This window comes from Onychostruthus taczanowskii, unplaced genomic scaffold (assembly GCF_017590055.1).
Source record: "Onychostruthus taczanowskii isolate IOZ18803 unplaced genomic scaffold, ASM1759005v1 scaffold21, whole genome shotgun sequence".
Taxonomy (NCBI): domain Eukaryota; kingdom Metazoa; phylum Chordata; class Aves; order Passeriformes; family Passeridae; genus Onychostruthus; species Onychostruthus taczanowskii.
The window spans coordinates 10322489-10348290 of record NW_024499351.1 but is presented as its reverse complement, the minus strand read 5'-3'; the positions used below and the strand labels follow the sequence as shown (position 1 = coordinate 10348290).

General features: G+C 34.8%; 1 protein-coding gene across 8 annotated transcripts in view; it reads right to left on the bottom strand.

The window, feature by feature from the left end:
- The window catches only part of CEP170 (centrosomal protein 170), a 96257-nt gene that overhangs the window by 37017 nt on the left and 33438 nt on the right, over nucleotides 1–25802 (bottom strand). For all 8 annotated transcript variants that reach the window (XM_041404179.1, XM_041404174.1, XM_041404180.1 and 5 more), the window contains exons 5-9: nucleotides 25363–25421; nucleotides 25083–25245; nucleotides 22311–22445; nucleotides 13796–14272; nucleotides 10508–11151 (exon numbers count right to left, since the gene is read on the bottom strand). In XM_041404179.1, coding sequence (XP_041260113.1) covers nucleotides 10508–11151; nucleotides 13796–14272; nucleotides 22311–22445; nucleotides 25083–25245; nucleotides 25363–25421 — 1478 coding nt within the window. The remainder of the gene's footprint in view (nucleotides 1–10507; nucleotides 11152–13795; nucleotides 14273–22310; nucleotides 22446–25082; nucleotides 25246–25362; nucleotides 25422–25802) is intronic.

Below are 25802 nucleotides of genomic sequence, written 5' to 3'. Positions count from 1 at the left end.
GAGGTCTAGGAGATAACTTAATGAAACCAAGAGAATTCTGAGGAAATGCTGATGACACATATTGCTGTATCTCTCATCTATTTAGACAAAAAGACTGAAGTTTTTTTCTGTAAAGCTTGTATTTGTCAGAAGCAAATATGAAATACATTTTGATTAACTGCATTACAGGGAAGAAAAGGATGAAGCCAGGTTCCTCAATCAATACAGATACAATAGATTTGGACACATCAGGCTGTTTGAAAATGAGAAGCAAGCCTTCATTTCTGATTAAAGGAGGTAAAATAACCCTATGTATTCTGTGTATGTGACTAACCATCACAAATCATACATATCCACCACACAGCTGTCAATGCAAAAAAGGTTTCCTAAATAATTTACCCTTTTTAAATAGCACTGTAAACAACAGGGACTTTCACAAGACTCTGATTTTGCCTCTTTTTTTTTTTTTTTTTTGAGAGAGAATCTGGGGAATCAGGAGTAATGTAAAAAGAATAAACAAATACAATTTTTTAAATACAATAAATACAATAAATTCCTAGAAATATTAAAAAAAACCACAATACTCATGCATTTTTTAACAGGTGTAATTTAAAATTGAAACTACCAGAGAAAGGTATTTCTAAGACACCTGCTTCCTACAAGCAATCATTCTGGAAAGCCAGAAGTTTTTTGCCCTGCTCTGTCCTATTGTTTATTTTTCTGAAATTATATTTTTGCAGGAAGATTACATTGTTTCATCCTGGTTGTTTCAAATTTCATGAAGTTACAGAACAAAAACCAGGATGAAAAGTTTCACAGAAACTCTGAAAGTTGACTGACAGACAAAAATCTAGACACCCCACCAATCTGCACCATTTCACGGGGTTCTTGCAGGATCTATGCCACATGGCTGTAATGTAGAACAGACACAAACATTGTGTAAACTGTTTTGGTGGTGTTAAAAATAACTACTTTATTGTTATGAAGCATGATACAATTTCCATTGTGAATCAATTTTAAATGGCATGGGAATGAAGACATGCTGTAGAAAGTCAAGACCCATCTGTGAAATGTTCTTGAGGTAATTTTGTCTAACCTGCATTCCAGCTGGTCCCTTATGCAAATGGATTAACAGGTGATACAGGACAGACATTGCCTAACTTGGTAGCTCAGCAGGGGCCACCAAGATGGCAAAGACCAGAGCATTTCACCTGTGGGGAGAGCCTGAGGAAGCTGGATTTGATAATTTTGGAGCTGGGAAGGCTTTGGGGTTGCCTAACAGCAGCTCCCCAAGTACAATGGGGAGAGCACCAAGACAACAGCCAGGCTCTTCACAGTGCTACAGTGCAGGGGGACAAGGGACAACTCATGTCAGATGAGACAGGGTATGAAGAAAAGTTTTTTCACTCTGAGGACAGTCAAGCAAGCTTGCCCAGTCTCTGCCCATGTAGGGCATGAAGATCCAAATGGATAAAGTCCTGGGCAACCTGGCAGACCTCAAAGCATCTTGAGCAGGGGGTTGGTCTAGACATCTCCTTTTCAGGTCCTTATGTGAATCTATGCTCCATAATAAGAGCAATCTTACATAGTAACTTAGCATCTCAGGTTTCCTAGTGCAAAGTTTTGAGAAAGCCCCAAGTATCTCAGAGCAGCAGGGAAAAGGTGAGCCCCTGGTACATACTCTTCCATTTCAAAGCAGTGAAGTAAGTCCTCCAAAGATCCCCTATGATAATCCATTACATTCTGCAGTAACAAAGGGGCAAAACAGCAGGCTAAAACTATAGCAACTCTGAAAGCACAATCTTGTTACTTGCTGGAATGCAAACTTGCCCTGAAAAAATACAGAAGGAAAATATGCACAAACTAATGACAAAACAACTCTAACCTAATGAGGATATTCACAAATTTCATCACTTTATAGCTGCAACAGTTTTTTCCAATATTCTGAGAATACAACCTTATCTGTATTAACCAGCAATTGTTAAAATTCTTTATCCAACCAAATCCAAGAATTAACAAAATCTATCTAACACAATAAAAGCAAGATGCAGATCTTGCAAAAGGTACTGGCATATTTTCAGAGACAGCGTGAGTTACAGCACCAAGTCTGAACCACGCCTTAGTCTCTTTGGCAAGGCATAATTTTGCAGAAACCAGAGTAGTCTCTTCTGGCAGGTCATATGCACTTCCCTGTGACAACAGCTCATGACTCAGAGTTCACCTGCTCATCACCATAGCTGCAACGCAGCTCTAACACAAGCTAGCTTTAGTGATCAGGAATTGGTCTTGTTCACTCTCCCTTCTGTCCCAAAGTAGATGAATTAATATTTTTTGTAGCACAGATGAACTATACTAGAGGTGAACATAATGACTTTAGAATTAACTATCAAGATGATTCTTTAAAATTATGGAAGTCAATTTTCTTTCTCAGTAGGTGCAATACTTCCAAGAAATAAAAATAAAACTGGTCACAAAAAAACGAATGGCAATAGGAACCGTTTTTCTGAATAAGAAGGAAGAAAATGGTTTGCAAACCCCCTCCTCACCTGATGTTCTTCCTATGTGCTTTTTATAAACTTGAAAGCGCTTGACTAAGAAAAGAATCTTTTCTCAGTTGTATCTCGTTTAGATACTTTTTCAAGTTCATAAGATCTGGACTTCATACTTGCTTTGCCTTTAAACTGTTTCATGGTGTAAGAAAATCACACTGCAGTTCTAAAATATCATAATTATTCAGTACTTAATGACCACAGAGCTAGTTGCTCATCCAAATCATTACTTATGATACTGATATAAATGGAAAAAAACTTTGATTTGAGACTTCTAATAGATATGTTCACTCAGTTTTACAGCAAATTATGTATATTAGAATGGGAAATTCTGAAGAATCTTATCTAGTTTTAAAATTTTTAGTTTACAAAGTTTCCCCACTAATCTTACTGCTGAAGTCTTAATGAAAAGGAATTACAGTAATTACCCATACCATCAATTAACAGAAAACCAACAAATAAATATTACAAATTCCTATTCATTAATGATGGTATTTGAAAAGAAAAATTATTTCAATAACTTTTTTGCTATTCTTTTAGATCCTAACAACTGTCAGGGATGTAATCTAGAAACATATTTTAAAAATATCCTTATTCGAACGCTATTAATTTTGGTGTAGGCAATCTGTACAAAAGGAACAGAATGAAACCCAATGACAAGAAAGACACAAGGGAATTCAAAGATGAACAGTTAAAAAAAAAAACCAAAATCAAAGCAGAGCAATGAACAAAGGGGGCTACACTGTACAGGGCATTAAAGAAGGATCATGGCAAAATTAACAGGGAACAAATGATTTAATTTGAAATAAGGTATTTGTCGTTGTAAAGTGATGGTAATGTAAACTATGATAGCAATTGTGTTTCATAATATTTTAGGAGAAAGGAAGATCATAAGCGTATTTGTTTGTCATAGAAGTCAAAAGTATGTTTCAGAAACTGAGCTGTAAACTGATAGAGTCAGATCAGCAAAAACCAAATATACATTAAAAAAAAGGGAATAAGTATGATTTTGGAAATACAAGCAGGATTTCAGGATTTGAGCACAGTTTGGGGGTACTAAGAAAGAAGAAATTGTAAATACACCACACCCAGAGTATGATTGATTTATGGCAAAAGAGGACTCCAGAGAGCAAGGAAATGGAAGAGGCTTCAGATTGTCTCGGCTGATCATCTCAGTAAGGCTGCATTTGGTGCTCAGACTGAGCTCCTGACAATTCTTCCACAGAAGGTAGTTCAGGCATTCATAATACACAGTAAATTGGCCCTTCAAAGTCAGTTATTGATCATAGAGAAAAGACAAAAGGCAAACGTTTTTTCTCATCTTTCACAAAGTGAGATAAGAGTACAACGCCTCAGCTCACTTTGTGTTTAGTTACTACATGAACGGTGTTTAACCAAGCTGCTTCTGAGGAGTTTCATTTTAATAGTTTTTGCTTGTTCTTGGCAGTTGTCTGGGCCATCCCAGGCAAACAGACTGTGTTCTGTGCAGGAAATGTCTCATGAATAGCCATGGATTTTCACAGAAGCTCTTTACATAATTTTAACTCTATATCCACGTTATAGGATCACATGCAAGATGCTGTGGTATAAAAAAAGCCACATAAGCAAATGAAAAGGATCAACAGCCAAGTCTAAGAGCTTCCTCCTACCAGACACCAGTTACATATTTACATGCATACATTTTTTGTCCCTGTTTGCTACTGTGAAGAATTAATTTTCTTTAGGATTCCAAATTAAAAAGGCAGCAACAAGTTTAGAGGCTGTAAAACTCCTTTCCTTGTAAGAACAAAAGGTGACAAACATCCTCTGAACTCTTGACAAAATTTATAAGCTCAGATGATTGGCTAGGCTTCAAGTGGTCTACTGCTTTTTCAGCACTGTACTCATAAAATAGTCATTCTGCAAACAAGACACTCTGTAGGGCTCAGGGCATTTCTCTCAAAGAAACTGCTGAAGCAATGGTAAAAGCAATTAAACCCAGAGAGTGTGAAAGGACAGGAGACCTGAAAGAGATTTTCTGAAAATAGATACATCTACCTTGGTTCCTTAAAGAGTCATTGAAGTATACTGAGATGTTTTTTTTCTCTTAACTTACTCCCTACCCATCAATTCTTCCCAGGTAGTTTTTCCATTTATAATACTGAAAAAATTCCTGAGTGCAGTCCATAATATGTATGTTAACTCCATAACGAGAGGAACTACAACAATAACAATCTGCAAGGTTATTGATAAATTTTTAACAACAGAAAGACAAGATCTGCTATACAAACTTTATGAACACCTGAAGACACAACAATAAATCATTCAAAAGTAAACACTCCTTCAAAACACATTAGCCAATATTACAATGTGGTATGAACAGATATATCCTGGGAGTAAAAAGTATAAGGAGATTCCATTTTATAACAATCGTCTTTCAGAACAGATTCCCATTCATATCCATACTCAAAAGGAAAAAAAAAAAGTCAAACCAAACAAATAAGTATCATCATGAGCAGAAAGATTTAGAAAATAAAATTGGAAAATGCACTGTCTACTATCAGTGAACACCGATACCGTTTTGCCTCCATAATTACTATTCCAAAATTTTAAAGAGGAAAGAAGAATCTCTCTCAAGATTGTGTCAAGAGAGTAAGATTTTATGTATACTCATTGAACAGTATGTAATCAAATAAAATGCAAGGTGATAGACTGCACATTAAAAACAAGATTATTACTGTTAGGGCCTGTCTATCTACATAAATGAAGACTTTAAAACATCTAGAATATGGAGCTTGCACGGAAAACAAAAGCATCACATGGTCACAGTAAGTCTTTCTGAAGGTGTCAGGATGGATTGAGCCTTGATTTTGATACATTTTTTTCAAGTCTTCTATTTGGAAATCAGTATGAATCAGTTGAATTTGCGATCTAAATTTACTTTGCTGATGAAAAAAGTCAATTATCTTTTAGGAAATGTAAACGAAAATAACATAAATCAAGTAAAAAATCTGGGGAGCAAAGAAAATTTTAAGCCAAATGTTTCCATATGCATATGAACTGCTATAACATTCCAGTTTTCCTGGTTATCTGACAGGACTTGAAACACTCATAGAGCCTCAATTCTATTCCATCCCTTCCCACACATGTATAGAAGAGCTTACATTTGCTATAGTAAGTTCTACAAAATATTTCAATTTTTAAATACCCTAAAATGAAACTGGCTGAAGAAGACAACGAAAAACCCTACACAAAACAAATAGAAAGAGAGCCCTGAAGAAAACCCCCAAAGAACTTACAAAAACCTGATTGAGTCGCTTTTTATTTACTGCAATAGCCTCAAAGTATTTAATATTCCAAACACATGCAGAATTATTTGCACATTCATTTATTAATATTTATTACTGGCAGTACTTTGCTTTATTGAAAAAGGAAAGTCATTAGCATGATAATTTGGTCTCTTTATATCTACAAAAAAGGAAGATGAACTGCAGAAGCATTATTTAAAATTCTTTCATCCACTGATAGACTTACCTTTCTGTGGCCTATGAAGATTTTTTAATGTGATATGACTGCTGAGAACAACTTTCTTCTATTAGATTGATTTATTTAAGAAACATTAAATGGAGAGAAAATTTACAACTCAGAGATAAAAAGAAAGCAATTGCTAAGTGTTAATAGAAGAAAGCACTGAATCCATCTAAAGAGCATAAAGGCTGGATGTAGAGGAAAAACAAATCCTACAAGTGTGCCCCATTTACTCGTTGTGGGAAGTCAGTACATCACTCCGGATGTCCAGAGTCGCCGAGAGAACCCTTGGGGGGCTCAGAGGCCTTGGAATGTTGCCAAAAGTGTCTGGTGGCTTGACTTTGATCCTTCTAGACATGAGTCATCTATGTATGAGGAAATGAGAAACCTTAGGGTTGGAATGGTGTATTTACAGGGTGAAATATAGATTTTAGAATTTAGGTACAGGGGGGTCATGGAGACAAGATGGAGGATTCAGGGCGTGGCCCCAGGTTCTTCTTTCTTCTTCAAGTCTTCCATTTTCTGTGATGATGCTGGCACTTTTGGATTGGTTCATGGTGAAGGTACATTTGTCAATAAGGGTGAAAAGTATTGGGAATTAAAGGTAAATATGTTAGACGTAATTTTTACTATAAAAGACACAACCGCCCTGTGGGCGGGAGAGAGTGCACTTGGCTGCCTTGCTGAACAGACCTCGGCTGGGCAGACAGAAAATATTGTAGATAAGAATTAATAAACAAGATTGAAGACCAAAAACTCAAGAGTCCAGACTCGTCCTTCGAAGCGTGGCCTGCCCAGAACCACCCTTCCCATATCAGGGCAGAGACAAATAATGGCGAACCCCACTAACTCGTGTATTTTATATGGTAAACTTAACACTGAAAACATGTTCTAAATTAAGTCAAGATCCTGAATTTCCTTCATTTTGTACTAGGCTGTTAGCTGCAAGAAATTTTAAAAAGAGCTCTACAAGTATACAGAGAGATCCATCATCTATTTTTCTTCCCATGTTATTAATATATTTATTTTCTAAACCTTAGCCTACTCACAAATTCATACTTCCCAAGGAATTTAAGTGACATTTGAACACCTGGATGCAGAAATAGGATTGACTACTGAAAGGACTTTTAGGAAGCAAAATTTAGTGCTATTTTTCAAGTATTCTCTATTCATAAAGAACATAAAGACAAAACCATAAATTTTGACTTGCATCATCTTTCAACATTTACAATTGACAACTCTGCATATGTACTGCATTTTTAAATTTTAAAATAAAACATTTTTTTTTTTTTTTAATCTTTGAAAGTTGTATAAGACACAAGCAATAATGTATTTGAAAACTTCATTTTAGGTAAGTAGAAGACATTCACCCCAAGACAGTCATGACTGCAGATATGTGATTACCCCTCTTTTTTAGGGAAAAGAATCAAAATTAGAAAGCTTTTGTCTGTTACTTATGTTTTCCTCTTTCTTTCTTTCTGATAATGAAATTTTCTCACATTTTCTTCTCAAAAGTCAGGCTTTAAAACGGTTGAGAAATAAAGGTTCTGTCATTTGCTATTCTACTCCTTTTCTGCTATAGTGACAATACCTTTTCTTAGAGGCTGAAAGAGCACCAGAGGAAGAACTGTATCCTTAGCAATCTAAATGAAATAAAGATGCTGAATAAGCAGGACAGCATAGTTTCTGACTTTTAAAAATAATTTCACACAAGCATCTATTCTTCTTGAGACTATTTCCTTGAACCTTTAGCAAAAGTCTACACTAAGCAAAAATACTACTTTTGAAGGAGGTAATACAGTTCAACATTAAGATTTTTACTCTCCTTTTCTTAGAATTACACAGAGAGATGTATTTTTTTTTCTGAGAATTTTAACTTTGACTTCCTGCATATTTCTCTTGGATTCTTAATGTAAAGAAGCATTAATAATCTCACCTTGATTTTTTACAAGTTAATACTACTCTTGCATTTGTGGTTTGCTCTTATGTTCCTTTCCAGAGAAAATTAAGGCCGAGGCTAAGAATGAGTCACACTTGGGAGTAATCTTTGGATATTTTGGTCATTCTCATCCTTTCCTCCAACAAAAGGGAGAAAATATCAAAACCCAGAAGTACTTTATCCCATTTAAATTTTTCAGGCAGACCACACACAAATTTTAGCATCATTCTAATGGAAATTGCTACTCAGAAGAATGCATTATTTGTGCAAATGTTTTAGAGAGTGATCCTTGCTATTTGTAGTGCATTTTCATCCCAATCCTAGCAAATTAAACTCTTGAATTTCAATTAAACTTTGGACCCAAGGGACACTCTTAAATTACTCAATTGAGCGGACATAGTAACTACTCAGAAAAAGGAATGACTTGCCAACAAAGAAAGAGTGGTTATACTGAAATAATTTATAAGATGTATACCAATAATTCTCTTAAAACCTCAATAAAGAAGCACAGGAGTCAACAGGCTAACAAAGTCCTTGTCTTATACCTCACTCATCCCCCTTCGGCAAAGATTATCCAAAGCATTAGCAATTTAAAATAGGAGGGAAGCAAAGCTGAGCTCAGCTGAAGGACAAAATTTTGGCTTCCATTTGGTTTAGATTTTCTTCATTGGCTGTTTTTCAGCACTTCATAAAAATAGTAACATACTACTTCATATTCCCAAATCAAATAAGAATTGCATAGCAGGGCTCTTTGAACTGGATGTAAAATATAGTGTTCATAAGATTTCAACACAGATACTAAGTGAAATGATACAGAAGACTTTGAAGAAAAAACATCTCTGCTTTGCTTCATAGTAAATCTTTAATACCTAGTGGTGACACCTTTAAAGTTAGCAGTAAGGGAAATTTATGATACCGAGAAGCTTTTATATAACACTAAGATTATTAAGCAATACTTTACTATCATTCTTAAGGCTTCCACTCACTTCCTGTTCCTGAATATCTCCTGTAACAGGAGAGATTTGCTTCAAACAAAAAACTGACTTTAGATAATCTGAATGGGTACTGAAGGCCACAAAAAAGCTGAAATTTTATTAACACTCTCAGGCACGTGGTGTGATTCATAGAATGTGCTGTGTAGGGCTGAGAGTTTGACTCAATGATCCTAATGGGTCCCTTCCAACTCAGCATACTCTATGATTATAAGACAGAATTAACGTTTTTATCAAGTACATAAATTATCTATTTTCAAATAGAAAATAGTTATTACTTCGTATCGTTTCCAAAAACCCTGTTGAACTACTATATTTAGCTAAAACTCGATTTACAAATTTTCTGATACAATTTAGTTGAAGATTTATAATTTAAGAATAAATGTAGAAATTTGTCATTCTTTACTTGCTTCATTTGGAATGCCTTTAGTTCCTAGTTGTTTTTTGAACATTGATTCAAGGAAGTCAAAAATTTCCTTTTCGGAATCCATAAGAGGTGAAACTATTATCTTTATTATTATATTGAAGGTGACACCCTTTAATCCCTTTAAACACCTTTTTTAAAAGAAAACCATCTACAATAAAATGGCCCATTGCCCTGCTACTTCAGAATTTTTTTACAAAATCAAACAAGTGAAGCTAGCTTGTCTTAGAAAACACAGTTTTCAACACTAGCCAAAATTTATTCTAAATTATTAATGTATTTGTTCAGCTCTGGAAAGTTTTAGACATGCAAATAAATCCTTAGATAATTCTAAAACAAGTAAGTCATGAATTTACTGTTAAATTAGCAAAACCCTAGCCTAGAATCAGACGCAGGCATTCTACCATGATAGATTACCTAGGAAAACACAAGAAAACCAGAAAAAATCTATTTCAATTCATGTTAAGTAACATGTTTAAACATAGCTTCTGCTATCCATATCTTCCTGCTGAATCCAAAGAACAGTTATTCAATGCAGTTTTTAAACTGCAAATACAATTTTTATTGTTATAAACTAGGAAATTTACATCATATAAACATATTTGGAAAATCAATGCATTTTCATACTTACTCTTTACAGTTGACACTGAAATTTAAGTTTCTCTTACTGAATATACTTTTTAAATAAGTATAGAAATCATTTGCAATCTATATGATAATTTGAATGGAACCAATTTATGTAATGAAAACCAGAGACGATAGGTTTTCAAGAACAATTGACTATTTCCACAAGAACCACCCTCACAAAAGTACCCATTAAATGATTTTTTGGTGCCTGGTATTTTTTATGGTTAAATGATTTTTGGTGCCTGATACTGAAATCTTTTGGAAACGCATTAAAACTACCAAACTTTAAGACAGCAGCAGTAAGAAAGAAGGAATAATGTTTAGCCAAAAGCCTGCTGCTGCTCTTATGACATTTCATATTTCAACATTATAGACTCGTTTAAAAACTTGTGCTATTGCAGCAGCTTTAATAAGCAGAACTGAAGGGGTAGAGAGCTACCCACACATGCCATAACACTTGTAACATCAGAATGCATTTCAGGTTTCTCACCTTGTCAATCATTTTCCGGGCTTCCACTTCTTCAGGATTGGGATTTTCCAACTCAATAGTGTAAGTACCTTTGTCACTCTGGTCATCCTCATTGTCCTTTTCACTAGCAGCAGAAATATGTTGGCTCTTCAACTTTTTGTCCATCTCCTGGTTCTGATTAGGCCTATGGCCAAGGCTTCCTGAACTCCTTAACAATGCAGCTTGTAAGGCAGGTAACGCAGCAGAGGATTCTTCTGATTTCTGGTTTAGAAGTTTGGCATGAACACCATGTACTACTCTGTGATGTGATGAGCTAGCTTGCACAGGTGAAGGGACCTTCTCTCCTGATGCAGGTTTCACTCTTTCAGCTCGTGCATGAGATGTTGGAGATGGAGATTCTGGGCACAGAGCTCCTACATTCTGAGAAAAAGAGTAAGAACGTCTCTTGCGAGGATGGTCTTCATCAAAAAACTCAATCATAAAGGCAGTCTGACTCAAACCAGCTTGCTCTTGCTGCTTTTCTGTGGAATGGACTTTCTGGTGTGACTTTTTCAGCTCTGTATGATGGTGCCTTAAGTGTTCTTCAAGTGCTGCCCGTTTACTGTAGTGCCGGTGTGCACCAATATTTTCTGAATCACTTTGTGTGCCATCATCATGCTTATTCCCTACAAGCAAAACAAAACAAGACATAGCACAGTGAAACAAAGAAAGACCACAACATTACATCAACAAAAAAAGCCAAGCAGCAAACTAAGAAGGAAATTATTTCAAAGTGGATTTCTGTTTAAACTCCAACAGCTTTCAGTACCTGGCTCTGTAAATTTGGTACAGTTCCTGGAAATGCAATCAACTTGCTACAAGTCAAACAATGAAACATTTTCAAAGCTGATCAGTAACAGCAGTGCATTTGAAGTATCCTTTCCCCAGTATTCTCATCTGTGAATACTTACCAGTGACATACAAAAGCCAGTTTTTTACCAGTTGTACTATAGTATGTTTTTGAATTATATCAGTCTTGTTACAGAGCCAGTTCATTATAAATGACTACTGACACATTCCAGGCAGGGTTAAGAGGAAAAAGAAAACCTTAATAAAGTCCTTCCGACAGTGGAAAGAGAGCCACAGTTCATATTGCTGGATTCCTCTCACATTTACAACAGTTTATCATGAGAAATGTCTACTTAAACTTGGATTGAATTCTTTATTACTCTTTCCAAGAAGAGCAATGAGTTTTTCCATAATTCACTCCGCTCAGCATCTGACGTGTGCAAGTAAAATGGCTGTTATTACTTATTCATTCCATGAACTACTCTGAGATCTATGAATAAGGATTACATATTTAATAAATCATACATACACCTAAAGATGTACTTTGCAATGATACCTGAAAATGTACAAAGGTTGTATACTTACACATAGTAAGTGTATTTAACACAGAGCAACCTCATGTACAATGAAAGTATAAATGCTCCTAAGTTTTAGCTCAGTACCTGAGAAGGAACACTTTCATCCTCTCTGAACTCTTTTAGATAAAATTCTGCTTGTATATATATATTTTTTAATTTATTTTTAACGTATGTATATATTTATATGTTTTTAAATATATTTATATAATGTCCAATTTCTGTATTTTTGAGTCTCAAAAGGTTTTTTTAAGATTTTCTCATTTAAATATTAGGATACACAGCTACTGTTCAGTTAAACAGTAAGCAATTACATATTGGCTAATCTTACTTATTAGACTAACACCACTGAAAACACAGCTGAAATCCCAACTTACATTCCTGTTTTTTACTTGTTAGAATAGTGTCTACAAAAATTCTGTGATGATTCATATATTTCCAAATAATAATAAAGCAGTATCAACATCACAGTGAAAGTCATATAGTCTAATTTTACCAGTGGGACTTCAGTACAGAATATTATAAGAAAAAAGTTGAGGAGAAAAAAAAAAGCTTTGAGTTTAAAAAAAACAAACTTTTAAAGCACATAGGTATATGTACTATCTAAAAATAAAACTAATGAATGAGCATACAAACAGGCCATAGAAGATTACAAAATTCAGATATTTATTATGGACATATGCATCCCATAACTTACACCTCTTTCAGATGAAAATTAATCAGACTTTGAGAAGTTTCTGTCAGTAAAAGGTTTATAAACAAAGCCCCTTCTATTTATCAAAGTGTCACAGCTAGTATGTTAAAGAATGTTTATGAATATAATACGTTTACATGAAGGAAAAAGAATGTGATTTACACGGGAAGAAATAATATACTATTGTCTTTATGCCAGCACATTAATCTAATTCTGCTTTCAGAATTTTATTGTTAGTTAAATTTGAAAGGGTCAGCCTTAAAAAGCAGACTTTTCATCAATAACGCAAAGAATGTTGTACCCAGTCCCAGCTGGTTTATGAACTAGACATGATAATGTTGCAGAGCCATGGAAAATGAGAATTGTAGGGTTAACCAGCTGAAATTAAAAGTGGAAAATAAGAGAGACTTGAAAAAGTTCATAAGAAGTTTTCAGTATGAAAGTTTGAACGGTACTGGAATCTTCATCTGAACATCAAAACTATCTGCTTCTCTATTCCATTAAGTGACACTCAAGAGAAAGTACACTTGTCATGTGTAACATTTTATTTACATTCATTTGAAATGTCACTGTCTGCAATAAATTAACATGTATGATCACCTGGAACTCCATTCAACAGCAGCACTCATTTGCATACAATAGTCCACAAGCTGAGTATAAAAACTGAAGCTCCTCCTTTATGTCTGATTCCTGACTCAAACTTCATTCCACCAAACATGATCCATATAAGCAGAATGAGTATATGATGCATTCTTTGCCATAAATTATTTTCTTAGAATACAAAAATAATCACAGAAGATATGCTATCGAAAGAGTTGCTAAAAGCATAAATAAATGAACTTCAGAGCTTTGATTCTAAAAAGTAATTCATGGTTTTAAAGTACTTCATGAGAAAAAGTGAGATATATAAAATTTAACTAAATTTTGGGTTTTTTCCTTCTCTTTTTCAAGACCAACGTTTAAATACCTGATGTTTTCAGCCATACTAGAACATCTCCAATTGGCATATTGATTGTAAAATGATTCAGCATTTGGTTTCTTATGCTCTTTGTAAGACTTAATTCAGCAATAAAATTTCCCAGCCCAGATCCTTGCACCCATGTGGAGTATCTGTGATTTGATCTGAACTCCACATGGGCTCAGGGATCCTCTGCATGCTGGCCAGGAATTGCTGCTTTCAGAACTAAGCATCGCTGCAATTATTCACTTTACCTTTCAGCCTCTTCAAGTACACTGGAACATCACTCTTAATACTTTTGGAGTCCTCCTCTGTTGGCTCCCATATCATTCTGGGAGGATTGTTCTGTGCAAGCCAATCTGCCACTTTGCTCTCGGCAGCCATCATCACCGTCTGCAGCCCCGGCAGGTCCTGACCGCTGGAGGAAGAAGGTTTTTTCGACTTGTGGCGCTGCTCCGACGTGAATTTTGTCACATGATCTTTGATCTTTACTTTTCCTGGAGTGTTGTCATCAAATTCAATGGTAAAGGAAGCATGCCCTGAAGCTGCTGCATGGGAGCTTTGGGTATCTTTTGTGGGAATTTCATGAATAGTGCTCTCTGCTACCTGTGAAGCTTGCTGGCATTCTTTAGTAGGGATTTCAAAATAACTGGGCTCCCTGCAGAAAGGATAAAGTTCTTCACTTGCAGATGCAGACTGATCCTCAGATTTCTTGGCATCTGTGCTGCATCCTATTAGGAAAAATAAAAAAAAAACAGATTTCACAATACTTGGGAATTTCAGGCTCTTCAAGAAGTTTCTGAAATCCTGTAAAGGCCACTTGAGTAATTTCTGGAATGAACAGTAAGATTGTGGAGTAGATTGAGCACCATAGTTCTGGAAAAATAGTTCCAGAATAATATATAAAAAGTATTAATGAGAAGGCAGTTTGAGCTGTGAGAAGTGTAAAGTGGCAAAAAGTTCACTTAGAATTTGTCAAAGTGCATGCAAAATACTTTTAGAAGATGTAAAGGTCAGATGAGTTATTTGAACATGGAAAACAGGTAAATCACAATGGCAAAGTTGTTGAGATGATCATAATCACAATTCCAATCTATTGGAAAAAATATCAAATCAGGGTGCTCCCAAAACAAGTGCTAATGATCTTCCATCTCCTGCAGTGGATAGAAAGCATAATTTTGTTTGGCCAAATTCTTCAGAAAAACAATTCACATATTAATGCAAGATAAACATTAATTCTGGCTTGAAAAGTTAAACACTGCTGAGCACTGGGAAGTGTTTTGGAATTCAAACACTTTATGTTTCTACAAAAAATAAAACCAAAGAATCAAGCTAAATCCTATTGTCATGTCCTCTTATTTTCTTATTTTATTTGTTGCCATAGCATATAGACGAACAGAAAAAGGAACAATAGCTGGAAGCATGCAGAGTGTTAGCAAGCCATGCCCCCACTGGCTAAAAAAGGCAGAAAGTATAAAAAGCACAGGGTAGTAATTCCAAGTTCCACTGTATAGCCTAAATGAAGGCTAAAGCTTCCTGTGGTTGCAGCCAAGGTACCAACATGCCTTTAAGAAAACAAACCTTCTGACTGTATTTTATGAACTACTAAGTCAGCCAAAATACCTGGTGCAGAGATGTGCTAAAAGAAACAGAAGCTTGAGACCTTAGCAGCAACAGCAACTTAGATTCCAGCAAAAGAATTCTGAATAGTTCCAAAGCAATTTATCATGGACCACAATAAGATGTTTAAGATATCATTTCAGGTTGCCAAGAATTGAGACTGCAACTAATTGATTTTAGGTACTGAAAAAAGCCACCCGACATCAGATGAGGAAGTTATTTGTGTATGAAACTATTATGCAATAAAATAGCAACAGAACCATTTATACTCAAGTCAGGAATTTAAGGGGTAAAGGATGCAGGATGGAATAATGCACCTGTGCTGCTCCTCACAAACACATGTTTCTTGTGAGGATTGATGAAAGGGTTAAAAATTGGAAAAAAAAAAAAAAAGTAACATGATACAGAGAAATACACTAAGGGAAAGAATAATACCTGGAAACGTAAAAAAAAAAAAAAAAAAAAAAAAGAATCACTGAAGGAAAACAAGAACAGTGCAGATTCTTTATTATTGCCATGTTTGGATATCCATTGGATAAAATTACTCCAATGCAGGTAACAAAGCAGTTTTAATTTTTTTTTTTTTACCAGTAGCTGTTACAAACACAAAACATGTCCAGAATACAGACAGGTTTTTCTGTTGTGCTGTTGGATTCCAAGAATCCCCTAGTTAATGCTTATCAGCTTTTTGCACTATCAGCTACCTTATGTCTGTGAGGGAGTTTTCAGGTACTACAACAGCATCTCACTTCTCCTCTCCCTGGGAAACAGAATGCCTTTTTATAGCATGAAAACACTTACCCTAGCAGACACACAACACAGAATGAACCTATTTTACTGATGCAAAGGTTACTAAAAATCTTCTCTGCTTATATAGAAAATGCAGAGAAAAAAAAAAAATCACACCTTGCAGGTCTTAGACTCTCCACTTGTTTCACGTAGCTAACAATCTGGAATGGATCAAGCTTTGGCAAGATCAAATCTAGAGCTTGGATTCTTACAATATGAAACATGGTCACAGAAAAGGAGAGTAATCCACCACTCAAACAATTCAAAGACAACCCTTTTTCCCCTATGTGGTTCTGCTCAGAACTTCAAGTTGACAACATCATGCAATTCCTGCAGACAATGATTAAGCCAGATGTAGTGTTCAATGCTTGTTCAAACAAGATAACTGGCTAATATTCTGTTTTGAGAAATATTTCTAATTTTGTGCAAGGCAGGAGCATTCTGCTGGTCACACAAGACACAGTATTTTTCAGTAATTATGAAATACCTGGTTTATTACTGTCTTTTGAAAATAATAAGACAGTAGGCAAATTGCATCAGATGTACAGCAATGAGAGGATCTCTCACACTGCTGTGCCAGCATTGATGAGGGACTTCATAAAAAAAAATTTGTTTGAAACTAGACTACACCAAATTTAACATTTCAAATCAACTCTTTATACTATAATAATATGCACAGTATTTGATTCCAATATTTTTCATTAAACAGATGCTAGTATATAGTTTGAATCTAAATTAAGACAGTTTAATCAAAAGAAGTGAGAAACTGACCTACAACTAAATAGTAAATGTTAATAAACTAGAAAAAATTTTAACAATTATAAAAATAAAAATTTTCCAAGTTAATTTTAGTTACACAAAAATCCTATTTTCAGTCAGAAGTATTTTTTAGAATACAGAAGTGCTCTAAAAACACAGTTTAAAACTACAGAAGTACTTTTTTAGTACACAGAAGTACATTTTTAGCGAAGTTAAATAATCAGAATTGATTAGAATAAGAAATAGTAAATAATGAAGCAAAAAATTAATATAGATCTGATCTGAACCACCCTTCAATATTTTTCTCACAGACTCTAAATACAAATCCTTACAGCTTTCTAAATATTACAAAAAGTGATCAATAAAACAGCCTTACTTTTGAAATCCTACTATAAAAAGTCATCTGCCAAGATGAAGGAAATTATATATCAGACTAAATACAGACACCTTTAAGAGAAAACCTTCAAGCAAATACTGAAGATAGTAGTTGTCATTGCTCTATAATTTTTAAACCAGAGCAAGCACAGTATATGTATAGCAAAAAAGGCAATTGCAAGTGAGTTTCAGGGAAATGATGGGACAGGTAGATTGTGAATGTCAATCTCTTCAGGGACTGAAGGGATTTCATAACTGGCAAGACTAAAATGAAAGGGGCAGAAAAAGTAGCAGGATTATCTGTAAAAAGGCAGTTCTTACTCTCCAAAGGTCCTGAGTGACAAAAGACAATTGAGCAACTGTTTTTACAAGGCAAGCAAGGAAGCAGTAATTGGTAGCTGCCACCCAGGTGCAGTGATACTATGATTCAAACAAGTCTAGGAGAGGCTAGGAGGGAAACTAGGGAATATTTGGGAAACCCAAGGCTTAACCAAAGGGAGATTCAGAGAGATCCTTTACTAGGGTACATGTCTTGTAAGGAATGACTGTAGGAGCTGGCGGAGAAGAAGCTCAGGTGGGATCTCATCACTCTCTACAACCACCTGGAAGGAGCCTTTAGTGAGGTGGGGCTAGTTTCTTCTACAGTTCCTGCAGCAAGAGGACCAGAGGAAATAGCCTTAAATTGAGACAAGGGAGATTCAGATTAGACACTAGAAAAAGTTGTTTTCACTGTCAGGGTGGTCAGGCATTGGAATAGATTGTCCAGGGATATGGCGGAGTCACCATCCCGGAGCTGTGCAAGAGGCACTGGGTGATGGTTTAGTGGTTTAGGAGTGACAGTGCTGGGTGGATGGTTCAACTGGATCATCCTGAATGTATCTTCCAACCTCAGTGATTTCTATTCTATTCTATTCAGAGATGACCATCAGAAATGCTATATTCACTTTGAGACATTAGCAGAATCAATTACACTTTCTAGGACTTTCTAGGTTTTTTGAAGTCTTATTTCTCAAGTTACACACAAAAGTAATCAGAATTTTAACACTTACTTGCTAACCTGGACAAGAAAAATCATAGTTGTCGGTGCTATTCAGATGTGCAAAAACCTGCCTCTGTATATTAATATATTATCATCTGCAATGGCAGGAAATCTTAGAAAATATTTTGCACAATCTTCAGATTTTTAGTAATGCTCTTTTCTTTCTGCCTTAAAAATACAATTTTAAGAATGAAACTTGCAAAATAAAATTATGTGGAATTTAAAAAGCACTTCCTGTAAAAAAAATCTGTAAACCTGAACCAACATATTTATTTGCAGTAGGTATAAGAAACAGCCAAAATATCATGTTTACACATTACCCCAAAATATTTTTCATGTTAGCTTTATATTTGGCACTGTGCAATGGTATGTGTAATAAAAGAAGCTGAATTTTTTGTTTTCAAATACTTAACAGAATTTATTTTTTGCTCTTCCTCTTTCTCTTCATATTCCTATTTTTTATTTCCCACTTACATTTTCATTTTTTGGGGGTTTTTTGCTTTGCAGCTGAAGTAAACTTTTCATTTTTTATTTAAAGGCAAGATTTCATTAAATACATTTGATTCACCTAGTATTGAATACAAAGATGTTTGTCTTTCAATGCTTTCATAATCAGTCTCATGAAAAAATATCAGAATTGCTCTTTCAAAATAGAAATACAACCCATCACTGTATATAAATCCCAATCTCCCATAATAAATCATTTAACTACCTGCTTTAAAGGAGTTTAAGTGAAAAAAAGGACAAGACTAATCTTACTTAAATGTATTGCTCTGATGGGTCTTTAGAGTTCTGTAAGCTCTCCATGACATAATGTGCACATTTGCTGCTAGAGCTTTGCAAAGCAAGCCTTATATGCAGCACTTGCATATATTTAATGACAAAACTCATCAAAATTCTAGAACAAACTTCTAGGAGCTTAACTGCTAATACTGCTGGTTAAGCATCACATGTTACAATGTGTGCAAACTCCTACACACACTGATTACACTGGTATTTCTCAAATAACTGTCAGCCTGCTTTACCTGAAAATGACACTGTTTCTTAAATGCAAGGAATGTTTCATCTGACATATTCTTATGCAATGCTGGAATTAAGATTCATGCCAAGTGGAAAGAATTACTTCATATTCCTGAAGTCTTCTTAAAAACTTATTTCTGTCTTATTTCTGGTAAAGGCATTAATGACATAAAATTCTACAACTACAAGTAAGATCAGCAGAGAATGCAGTTTTCATTATCCCAGGAAGTGAGAGTGTAACATATGGCAGTAATAATAATTACACACCCAATAAACCTGCCAATAACATGGACATTTAACAGCTGCAGCATAAAGTCATGCCAGAGGTGTACACACAACTGTTCATTTTAACATAGACCAATAGATCTATGGATCATTGAATTAGAGCATTACATATGTCTGAAAAATGTTGAAAGGATTTTTCTTTTCAAAGTTTTCCAGGCTATTCTGCTCTGTTTGTAAATAACTTTCATTAGTGAATTTCTGTTGTAATAGAAATACAGTAACATTGAAATAATCTTATTAACTTGAGACTGTAAAGAGTAATTGTCTATAGTTGGCTTAACAGAAATAAATCTCCCACTTCAATCTCCCCATTAAACCTTATCCCCTCTCTCAGAATTCAAGTCTTCTTTTCTATTCAGTAAATAATCATGTAATAAATCATTAAAGCATGACACAGATTTTTAATAGGATTACTTTGTTAAAATGTTATCTGACTTACCGATTTGATTTAGTTTAATAATTCACCTGTAATGTATTTACTTTTAGGCAGTTTATATTAAAAAGCATGTCCCAGATCAGTGTTTTAAACACACAATACAATCTATCCACGGAAGAATAATTAGCTGCACCAATCTTGAACATTTTTTAATAGTTTGCTTATATTTTTAAAAAACCCAAACATGACAATCTTCTGAAGTTTCCAATTTTCTTTCATACAGGTGTGTATTTATATTGATTTCCTAAAATTATATTCATCTATATTACAAAACCTAAGTGCTTGAAGAAAATACGTAATAACTTGTTGAAAAGTTGAAACTTGTTCATCTTTTCATAGAACATAACTGTAGGCCAAAGCAGCCCAAAAATCTTATGATTTTATAATTGCATGAAAACATTCAGAATGCCTTTTGCACACATCTACACAGACACAGTGTTCTGAGACTGCAAAGTGTCCATAGAAGCAAATGTCAACTCTTATAGGTCTCCTCAGACTCTGCCAACACTACTAAAAATTATCTACACATTCAAAAACCAGACTAGCAGAACATACAGTTAATGTCTGCTCAAAGATTAGGTGATCACGACAAATAAATAATCTGTGTATACACAGGATTTTAATTCCACATCCTCACAAATTAAATGGTTTTGCAAAAATGACAGGTTTCTCTGCAGTGTCTTCCTTTCACATAGGCTTTTGTTTATTTTGTACTTTTTCAAATTGAATTCCATTCCTGCAGATTTATGAGTCTTTCAGTTTGAGGAAATAAAAGCTATTCTTACACTCTTCTTAGATCAATACTATTCATAGGAGACATATTCATGGCTAAACAAAAGGAACAACACAAATAAAAGGGATTTCTAATATTTTCTCTTTAAAAAAGGACAAAATTATGTATTTGCCAAGAAGGCTTTGGGCCCAAATTTAGGTTTTGTATAGTATATATATGGAAACAAACAAAAAAAATTAAATAATTTAGAAAATACTAATCTGTTTTCTCTATTCATCATTACCTTATGATGACTTCACTAAACAAATCATGTCAAAAATATCCCCATTACTGAAGTTCAGTCTAGAACAAACTTATTTTTGTCTACTACTGAAACAGATGGCATCCCCATGATTAGTTTGAGTGAAAGTTGGAATCTTGATTTTCTTGGAGCTCAGGAACTAAGATAGAAGCACGGATCACTTGCTGAAAAATCTCTTGATAAAATAAATACAAGAGCATGTAAATCATTTGATGCAATTTGATGCTTCTGAAAAAGCAATTTAAAATTATAAAAAATAAAAACAGGCACACTACACGAAATATAAATCTTGTGTCACCTTGTTGATGGCATGGCATTGCATCAAAAACACAGATTTCAGCATATCACTTTTCAATAATCCTATATTTAATGAGAGAAAACTCATTTAAATGTCTTTATCTGGTTTCTTTATAATAGTCTAAATCTTAATAGACTTACTGTACTGCCTGAATGATGAAAACTTTAGAATAATATGAAAGAGCTAATTAAAAAGACTATGGTAAAAAGTTAATTCCAAAGATATTGTCTTCACTACACTGAAATGTTCATTTAGTTTGATTTATACATTTTAGACTTCACTCCAGCTCCTGCAAAACGTGATTCATGTTAACCAAGGGAAGTACTATGACAGGAAAAGAGAAATTCTGACCTCAATTAAAGTACTTTAAAAACCTGCAAACTTAAAACTGTTGGACCTTAAATGAGCGTCTAAAGTGCTAAATAAACATGGCTGAATTTTGTCCTAACTTGAATAAGTTTTAAGTTACTGTCTTTATTAGAATAGCAGTCACTTTATTTATATGCCTGACGATAGATATAAAAGCCTAATTATAGATACTGAGATTGAAGCTCTGGCAATACATACTGTGTCTAGACAAGCTAACTAATAAAAAGGTCTGTATTACAGGGCAATAAACATTACCAGTTTAACTTTAGACTACACAAATCTTTACTTCAAGAACTATGACATGCAATTCCCACTAATACAGCATTACTGATTTACAGAAGGGAATGGTAGTACAGATAACCTTATATAGCTAAAAGCCACACAAATATAAAAACCACAATTTATTTTCAGAAATTATTTCAATAAAATACTCCTATGCACATAAAATGACAGATATGGATTAAACTGAAAAAAAAAAGACAAACTGGTTCAGGTAATGTTATTTGCTATTCTTACTGATAGAAAATTATGTTATATGTTAGAAAACTGACACATTATATGTGAAACTGATCTCTCTAAATGCATAGTTTCTCACAAAAATATATTCTTCAACTACCTCACCTTTTAATAGGCTTTAATTTATGCAAACTGTGAAACTTCCAAACATCTGTTTAGTTCCCCATTTCAGAATATATGCAGATCAGTAAAGGGAAAAAAACAACAAAAAATAAGACAACACACTTACCTGAAGCCCCTGTCTCAGGCATTTTTTCTTCATGCTTGCTATCTGGCTTACAACCACCTTTTTCATCCGCTTCATCTTCACCCCACCAGGCTGGCTGTCCATACAAAGGTGTCCCACGAGGCATGGCAGAAATATCTATAAAGTCAGCCCAAAGCAGAGGAAATAACTTTTCTGTTTAGCTGTGATATTTAGGTTAAAATCACACGAAGAGAAAGTAATTTGCTTGGATCATCTCTCCTGGAAGCTGAAGTGAAATGGTGGCATGCATTTGCCTAAATGCACAACAAACTTGGAGGCCAGACAACTGATCTGGGTTCTAAATATAAAAGCTTACTAATGACCTGATCAAAACTTCTGGCACAAATGTTTATGCAAAGGCAGCCACCATCTCTTATTGTTACCCTGTTATGTCTGTAAATATTATTTCTTCTTTCAGTTGGAAGTCATCAAGACAGCAGAACATTCCTAGAAGCTGTTTGCTGCTATTTCTGTGAGAAGATTCTCATTCTTACCCACACTGACCTTTCAATGAAATCTGAACTCACTGCATGAAAAACTGATCAAATTTTGCAATGTTGCCAAGGTTCCAAATTGCTGACAGCTACTACAGAGTGCTGAAAGTTACCTTGTGTGTAAAACATTACTAAGCACAATCAGTTTTACAGGTTGGGGTTTTTTTTAAAGTCATCAGTTAAATTATTTAACTAAATTTAGTTCAGTACAACTAAAAATGCTATACACATGGTTAAATATATTTAAATGCAAAAATTAAGTAAGAAAAAAACCACTGATATAATTGAGATTTCTAACCTGATGATAAATTGGCTGAGTTAGTTTTGATCTGATCTTTTGGAAGAACACCTCAACCTGCAGATTTAGCTATTCCAGTATCATGCAGATGTTCTGAATGTATTTTAAAGAGTCTTTATATAATAAAACTTCATATGTTAAAATCTATCTTAGAACCTTTCTGTTACTTTTCTGATTAGGAATATCAACATTTTTTCAGTATTTTATACACTTGCATTCCAAAGGTGATTTCATAGCCATGCCAAAGGTTTAAACATGATTTTAAGACATTAAGTACTTTCTTTTTACACAGCATTAAGCCTTAGTAAATGTTAAATTTTTTTAAAAAAACTTGATGGTTACACAGACAATTTGTGGATGCCCTGAAGTGTTCCAGGACATGTTGGATGAGGCTTTGAGCAACCTGGTCTGGTGAAAGGTGTCCCTGGCCATGGCAAGGGGGTGCAACCTAAGTCATGCCTAAGCTCTGTTCCAACCCAAACCATCCCATAATTCTGTTCCTGTGCACTGCATTAGCAATAATGAGCAGATGTGCATTTATATAGCAACAGAGAGAATCAATCCCTAAAAAGCTTCTGAGAGTTGCACTCAAATATAAATCCCTATCCTTGACTGTTATTTTTGGAAGAGTGAAAAGAAAAACAGAGGGTGAGAATAAAACTCCCCCACTGTGCTACTTTAGGTACCCCTAACAAGATGCTGGATTAGACAACAAAACAAACAGGTTAATTCAGTATACCACAGAATCCCGTGTGTGGGGAAGAGAATTATTTGAAGTGAGTCTCCTGGAAGAACAGATGAAACCTAAACAAAACTGGTGAACATTGATCAGGTTAGAAATCAGACCTAGACAGTTCCATATTAAGGAAACAACAATACCTGACCCCTTTCTCATTCTTTTGGTTAAATCCACTAGACTTCAGCAAGCCTCGTGCTGAAGTTCATCAGAGAATGGTTTGGGTTGGAAGGGACCTGCCATGGGTTTTGCCAGACCAGCTTGCTCAAAGCCTTGAACACCTCCAGGGATGGGACATCCACAAACTCTCTGGACAACCTGTTCCAGTGGCTCACTACTCTCATAACAAAAAATGTCTTCCTAATATCTAATCAAAATCTCTCCTCTCTCAGTTTAAAGACATCAGACCTAGTCTTTTATCACTAGCTGCCTGTGTAAAACATGCTCTCCCTCTTTTTTTACCAGCTCCCTTTAGATACTGAAAGGCTGCTATGAGATCTCCCTGGAGCTTTTCCTTCTCTAGGCTGAACAACTCCATCTTGCAGCCTGTCTGCTCCAGCCCTCTGCTCAACTTTCTGGCTCTCCTCTGGCCTCACTCCAACAGGAACAAACCCTTCCCACACTGGGGGCAGCACAACTCAAACAAATTTAAGACAACCACAGCAGAGCCAGCGTAACACATTAAATAAATATGAATGACGGTGTAGAAACAAGCCTGAAACTACAGTACCTAGAAATCTTTAAACCACAATAGAACACTGAGGTTATATCCTGACATCAAAGAATGCTAGGAACTGCAAAAAAACCAAACAGAACTCCTGCCCAATAAAAAGGGAAAAAACCCCAAACCAACCAAACGAAAAACAATGCACTTGGTAATGGTAAGAAGTACAAGTTGTTTCTGAACAAATACTTCCACTTAAACTGCAAAAAATAGCAATTTCCTGCCACAAATGCTATAAGTTTGTGGTTTGGGCAAAGAGATAAGGCAAAAATCTTACAAATGCCAATCAAATCTCTCTTTAAAAAATTTACTTAATGTGTGGATGTTACTGTAAAAAAGGTAGAAATTAACTGCCAAAAAATATTATTTACACATAAACTATGGTTAAATGTTCATATATGTGAAATTTTTACTGTCTACAGAATTTCACAATCATCCTACTAAAGCAAATTAACATCCTTTCCAAGTTTTTGTGCTTCTGCAACAAAAAAATGAACCTTACCCATTGATTTTTCTTCAGATTTCAGTGCTTCTGTAGTTTTGTGGTGCACTTCAGCTGTGGAATCTGTTACCTTGGAGTCTGAACTTTTGGAGCTGCTTTGTTTTGATCCTTCTGCCTCTGAAGATTTTTGGGACAACTGGAGTTGGCTTGAGAATTTTTCATGCTACATGACAATAAATAGAGAATAAAACACAAACCCTCAAAGAGTGGGAAAAAAAACCTCTCTATGTTATAATAACTGTACAATGACAAAAAACACCCAGGAACTGCTCAGTGTTACCTTAAGTGCTTCTTCAGGGACTCTCATCTCTCCCCTGACCACAGTAAAAAGATTAGTATGTAGGAAATGATAAGGAAAATACTGAAAAAACTCTGAATTCACAAGAGGATTTTACAGGAAAGCAACAATTGTGCAGCCTATTATGCCACTAGAATGGTGACAACTTTCAAAATATGTCACGTTAGGATACTGTGCACTATCATATTCATCAAAGAAAATTAAGTTATTTACTGTATGTAAACAGAACACTCAGTAGATACCTTAGTGTTTTAATAATAAAGGTAATTTTTTTTCATTCTGTAGTTTGCTGAATAATTAATTGCAATCTTATCTGCTGGTATACAACTGCATATGATACAAATATTTGTGTATTTGTCTCAAAGAAAAGTAGTACTTTTTAGCAACACAGAAGATACACATCATATTCTACATCATAATTG